Source organism: Ascidiella aspersa, chromosome 2, assembly GCF_963924565.1.
Source record: "Ascidiella aspersa chromosome 2, kaAscAspe10.2, whole genome shotgun sequence".
Taxonomy (NCBI): Eukaryota; Metazoa; Chordata; class Ascidiacea; order Phlebobranchia; family Ascidiidae; genus Ascidiella; species Ascidiella aspersa.
In genome coordinates, this window is record NC_139448.1 from 34,570,604 (window position 1) to 34,577,469 (window position 6,866).

Here is a 6,866-nt window from a genome sequence, read left to right on the forward strand (position 1 = left end):
TTACTACTTTAGCAAAGGCAATATTTTTGTAGTGGATTGTTGAAAATTTATCTCTAACTAAACAGTAAACACACAATAAGTTTTTACTAATTTTTTTTTACAGTTATAATATTTGTTTTGTTATTATCCTAAACAAAAAAGAGACAGTACATGCTTAAAAGTAGGCCTACCACATTTTTATCACCCAAAAAGAGGACAATTTCTCCCAAAAAGAAGACAAAAGTACAATGCAAATGGAGTTTTACATTCAAAGAATTGACCACCTCTTTTTGGATAATTTATACACATCTTTAGAAGATGAGCGGCAAAAAAGACACAAAAACATGGCAAATTTATTTGCCAATCCACACAATTAACATTTGGTGTTTTTCTAATCTTTTTTTAAAAGAAATGATAATAAAAATGACTCAATAGCCTCTTTCTAAAGGAGGACATAAGGTAGGCACATTTAAACACCTTTCAAAAACCCTACTGTAGAAAAAAATGTTACCATGACCTCCAGAACTTGGTCGTCCCGGACCACCTTGGCTTGAATTCGACATGTTCAGCATATATCCCAGTGGCAGTAAGTAAACTGCTATCCGCAGTCAAAATCTCAAGTCTTTCTTCCCGTCCACAGTTTGCTTGCCTAGTGTATTTAACCTGAACATAAGCTTGGGAAAACCAGTGACATACCTAAAAAATGATAACAAAGCTTATTAAACATACTAAGATTGTAGAAACAAAAGCAGTCAGTTGTTAAACTTGGTTAAGTTAGATGGTAAATTAGACAAGTTTGGTTTATTTTTGACTATAAAAAAGTTAGGTGAATGTTTTTTTTATATTTTCCCAGGAACGCAAAAATCGTTAGTCATAATCATGTAACGTGCAACTGTGGAAAGTATGCCAAGCGAGGTTTTTCCAACTAACCCAACCTGTTACCTAAAATTCAAATATGGAACCCCATTTTCTATATGTTAAACTAGCAGGGTGCACTTTTGATCTTTGGTGCACCCTATAAACCAAAACTTGTTTTGGCTATGCACCCACAAGGTCTCGTTGAGATCTGACATAATTTCCAGATGGGGTAACAAGAACAATTTTAATTGATAAATAGGGGGTAACAGTATTTTAAACGATTAATTGTTTTTGCCTCCAGTCGGATAATAAAATTAAATAAATAATTTCAAACTTAGTAAAAACCAAAAAAAATTATTGTTTGTTGCAATGTTTTCATACTTGCGTATAAAATAATAAAATCATTCACAGAACCCCAGCAATAAAACGAAAACTTTCCTTAAAGCTAGTTCAATAAAATCTTACATTCTTAAGTACATTTTTCCATTAATAACCGAACCAAAACATTTTTCATAAAGCTTACAGGGGCTCTAAAGTTTTTTAAACCGAGTCTAAACACATTATTTTGACTGCAAGTATAGCTTTCAATAAAGGCTGAGCTACAAAAAATACGTCATAAAAAACTGACGCTTATACCTCTTACTACTGCTGTACATTAATAGTAATTAATTGTCAAAATTACTTCTTGGTAAATATTTTTGATAATAGCGTTAAATACCTCAGACAGTTACAACATGATTGTGTGAAAAATTTAAGCTATGTAGAGTTGCGGATTAATTCCTGCAAAATATAACACTCTGAACGTTTCTTTGCGTTAACTTAGCCCTTACATTATTACCACTTCATACTGAACTGCTTTCGTACTAAGGAACGAAAAAAGAAGAGTAAGTCTTCCAAACAGACGCTAATTATATACAAGGGCAATAAAAAAATGCCGGACAACAAGTTCATTTCACAACAAATAAAATAAAAACTTTCCAAATTTATTTCTCCAATCCAGTGCAGGACAGTGTTCCTGTTTTTGTTTTTCGCCGACGCCGGTTTTTCGATTTTGATTTCTATGGACAAAAACAAATTCCTAAAGAAACACAGAACATTGTTGCCAAAATTGATGATCAGTTGAATTAAGTGGTTGATGGAAAAATTGAACGAACGCAACTGCGAATTTTAAGTTTTCCGATGTATGTGTAACACCCGGGGCCCAGGTGTTGAGGATGTAGCGAAGCAGCGTCTGTATTTGTTATTTACAGTACTGTGTTTGTTGTGTAGTGCTAAAAGTCTGCTAAAGTCTTTCTGGCGTATCTCCTTATCCCTGCATCCTGCTCGTTAACTGGCCAGTTTTAATCCTCAACGCATTCGGTTTTACCGCAATATTAGTCGTATCCTTTCTACTGCAAAACAGTCAACAATGCACGTCCTACTGGCAACACGTGTTTTTACTGCGCTGTAAGCTCTTTTATTGAAAGCGAAATATGCTAAATTATGTGAATGTACAATAAATCTATAAGCGACCTGACAGTATGCACTTTGAAATGCTATGACAGTTTGTTTAGTTTCGATTTAGTGGAGTTCAGATAGCACGGTGGTCATGTCTCACCTGTTGAAATATACATTGGAGACCCCGACTGAGATATGAACACGCAATTAAACCCTTCTGATTTAAATTTTATGCATACTGTCAGGTTGCTTAGAAAGTATGAATTAATTTGGTTTGCTAGCGCAGTTTCTCGTTTGTAATTATTTTTAAGCTACGCCGATCAGTTGTGATTTGTTAAAACGTTTGTCAACAAGTTTATGCCAGCGTTATTGCTCGTTAATTTGATGTTTAAATTAGATGTAATGCAGAGAAAAATCGTTTGACGCTTTAAATTGTTAGTTACGCAAGACTGTTATAGTTATTGTTGCAAAATTGTGGCCCTTTTTGGTAAAGTTTTTAAGGTGAAAGTATTACGATCGAGGTTGAACACTTCTCGTGATATCTTATCTCAAAACCTATAAACGGATAGATTCTATCTCAACCAGCACTTACAGAAGTCGTTACTTCAAAAGTGTCAAAGCCACTGCGGCCAGTGTCTCTATGGTCCTGTGTTATGGTGATTGATGCTTTATATCTCACCCAAAATACCCTGACCACTTTGTGTGAAATCCCTGCGTCACTTAACCGTTATGTTTCAATATAAAAGGAAAACACAGCAGAAGGCCAAACCTTGTTGCCAATTCCCTACATAACGCGAGATTTATCTCATTTGTGACTGCAAGCGAGCATGCTCTGGGTATTATAAACCCATGATTTCTAAGGCCTTTGATGCCTCATTTACCTTTCAGACGGTGTGAGATAACCGTCATGTAGTCCACATGAAGTTACTAGCATGCAGAGAGTAACTTTCTAGAATAACCTTTTGCGCCAAGGTTATTATGTCTGCTATTTAGGAAACCCATATAATGTGGACTAGGCAATTAAATTTGTTTTCGCGTTTCTGAGATTAGCACCTTGACCCCTTTTAATTGGTATTCTAGAGCAAATGACTCTAAGCAACTAACTTCAGTTATGCGATTTGAACTTCAAACTGCGTTTTGAGACGATCATTTTCTGAATTATAGGCTATTCAAAAGTGTTTTGCATTGTTTGTTTATTGTGCCTTTTAAGTACCATTTTAGACGTTACATCGTGTCGGACAACCAGCTACCCCTGGAGTTGTTCGTTGGCCGCCAAGACAAGGAATTCATGAAATCTCTACGCTCTAGTGAACACCACGATCCCCAACACGTGCTGTTTCATGTTGCACAAATGTCCGACGTTCTGTGTTTGCTGGTCGACTTGTGATCGGATCCTGATAAGATTTTAAAGAAGAAGCGCGGCTCAACGAACTGCTAGGAACTTTTTTCGTGTTCCTGGGGGAAGGGGGATGGTGTAGCGAAGCGGCGTCTGTATTTGTTATTTACAGTACTGTGTTTGTTGTGTAGTGCTAAAAGTCTGCTAAAGTCTTTCTGGCGTATCTCTTTATCCCTGCATCCTGCTCGTTAACTGGCCAGTTTTAATCCTCAACGCATTCGTTTTTACCGCAATATTAGTCGTACCCTTTCTACTGCAAAACAGTCAACAATGCACACCCTACTGGCAACACGTGTTTTTTTGCTGTAAACTCTTTTATTGAAAGCGAAATATGCCAAATTATGTGAATGTACAATAAATCTATAAGCGACCTGACAGTATGCACTTTGAAATGCTATGGCAGTTTGTTTAGTTTCGATTTAGTGGAGTTCAGATAGCACGGTGGTGCCTAAAAAAACTATTTTATATTTATAAGCCTAAAAAAACTATTTGTAGTGAGGGACTCGATTTACAAAAGGTTCTATTTTTTATTTTTTTTATTTGCAATTTAAACTTTTTTTGTCCAAATAAATGAAAAATACAAAACTGGCATCAAAAATATTTGACTTTATAATGTGGTACGCAGATAGGCTTAACTATTTAAAAGATTTGTGGCTTTAACCAACAGGATAGTTAAATGTATTGCAGACTTGTAGCCCACATCTTTATTGCCCACCAGTGTTAATCAGATTAAAGAGGTTCATTTGAATAACCTGACTTACTTAATTAAGTCAAAAGTGTTTTCGTTCAACAATTTTTAAAATTTATTTACCAAAAAAGTAGTTTTGAAATGTCGCAGCAGGTTTAGAATAGACCATTTGAAATATAACGTCCAAGTCTCAATTTCTGCCAAATCATTCTAGTTTTTTTCCCAATTGAGCAAATCAATAACGCTGGTAATTTAATAATTGTTTCGTCCACAACTCTCCTGAAGGAAAACGGAAATGTATTGCGCTTTGTGCAAACTTTGTACGTGATTTCTGTGCGAAAATATTGAATTGACTTATACATCGGCCGGATGTGCCTACAAATATCCGTTGTTAGTATTAAGGCTGGTTCACACTAGACGCGTCTAGCGTTAACGTAAAGCGTTTTCAAAAACGCTTTCGGTTGCGGAAAAGTTGAAATATTTCAACTTTGACGCTTTCGGTTAGAAGCGAGGAAATTTGCCTTTAACGATGGCAACGCGTTATGTGTGAACTGGACGACGTTAGCCGTTACACGCTAGACGCTAACGCAAGACGTTACACGTCTAGTGTGAACCAGCCTTTAGAATAGAGTAATTGAAGTTTACTACGTATCTTATTTTACATATTATGTGGCTATACTCTGATGTTGTGCCTTTCCACCTGCCTATCACCATGTTCGTTAAAAAGATCACCATGTTTCTTTTTTTTTGTAATTTGTTTACAGCCTATGAGCAAGGATGTCCGTTAAAATCGGGGCGGAGCCGACATCCGATCTTAAGTGCTAGTGTCGGTATTTATTCGATACTAGCGTAGTAGGCTATGAATGCCGATCCGGTACCAAATTAAATTAGGAATTTTAGACATGATTTTCGATACAAATGAGCAATTATACCTCAAAATTTGGGTTTTATTTTTATTTTTTCCCAAACAGTTGGCCAACAACTGGAGGTAACTGAACTTCTGAGCAATAAAGCGAACTTTGACAAAAAAACCTAAAAAAATAACTTTAGCATTTTAATTTCATTTATATTACTTATTTGAGCATGGTAATGACGTAATTTAGTATTGGATCGTATCGCGATACTTGTTGTCCAAAATATCTGGATTCTGAATGAAACGTCAAGTACCGGGCATCCTTGCAAGACGTGTCCGGTAATATCGAGTCGCAGTGTTGTAATGACTTAAGTCAATGGCTTGCCTTAAGTGCACTTAAGTCACTGTTTTTAAATGACTTGACTTGACTTAAGTCCTTTGGGAAAATGACTTGACTTGACTTAAGTGCACTTAAGTCACTGTTTTTAAATGACTTGACTTGACTTAAGTCTTTTGGACAAAAAGGCTTGACTTGACTTAAGTCTTTTGGGCAAAAGACTTGACTTGACTTAAGTCTTTTGGGCAAATGACTTGACTTGACTTAAGTGCACTTAAGTCACTGTTTTTAAATGACTTGACTTGACTTAAGTCTTTTGGACAAAAAGACTTGACTTGACTTAAGTCTTTTGGGCAAATGACTTGACTTAAGTCATTTGGTCAAATGACTTGGGTTGAAATAAACTGTTTTAATTAGGCAATTAATTATAAAATTGCGTTATTTAGCCCAATCTTTGCACATAAAAGAATTTGCTTGTTATATTGTGCTTTTATGTTATTTTTGACTTGAGTTGCTTATAATAATCGGAGGAGTTTGCCGGTTTTCATAATTTAAAGTTTTATTTTTTTGACAAGGGCTGGACTTGAAGTTGACTTGCTCTAATTATGACTTGACTGGGACTTGACTTGGGCAACCGATGACTTGGACTGGGACTTGACTTGTTATTTATTCAAAACGACTTGACTTGTACTTAAGTTGTTACGAATGACTTGACTGGGACTTATTTCAAAATGACTTGTTTACAACACTGTTGAGTCGGACTCGAATTGGTCGATACGCGATTCCAAATGGTATTGAGTAGCATCAATACTAGTGTGGTAACGACCTGATTGAAAAAAAAAAAAATTCTAAACGCCAAAGTAATTTTTGGCTTAAAAAACTGGAAAAATGCGTTTAACATCCCAACTTCTTTAGTTTGCTTATGTAAGTATAGCAATACCGTTATTTGGTTTCAGGTCGAATCGCGATACTTTTTTTCTAAAATATCGGGTATCGGTATCGGATTTAGTTAGTACCGAATCCCCAACATGTGGCTAACTATAAGTTGTTTTATATTTATACCGTGAAAATCTTTGCCTCAAATATAAAACATAACTAAAGTGACCTGAAATGTTTTATAGTCCAGAGAATTGACATTTGTTGTAAAATTAAGGCTAGTGTTTCGAACGGGAGTTTACACAACATAAACTTGTTGATGAACAAAAACCTATCAAAGCACCCCAGTTCACTGTAATAAATTATTTTCAATTTTAAGCGGGTTAGTGACCGGGCATTTTTCAAGGAGCGCCATGACAGGTCACTTTATAAAGAAGGGAAA

The 6,866-nt window shown here is 35.7% G+C and overlaps 1 protein-coding gene across 1 annotated transcript in view; it reads right to left on the reverse strand.

Moving 5' to 3' along the window:
• Positions 1–667, reverse strand: part of LOC146165461 (dual specificity mitogen-activated protein kinase kinase 6-like) — a 31,379-nt gene extending 30,712 nt beyond the window's left edge. Inside the window, exon 1 of the mRNA XM_083382008.1 lies at positions 497–667. Within this exon, the coding sequence (XP_083238134.1) occupies positions 497–551 (55 nt within the window). The 5' untranslated portion in view covers positions 552–667. The remainder of the gene's footprint in view (positions 1–496) is intronic.
• Positions 668–6,866: the final 6,199 nt, after the last annotated feature.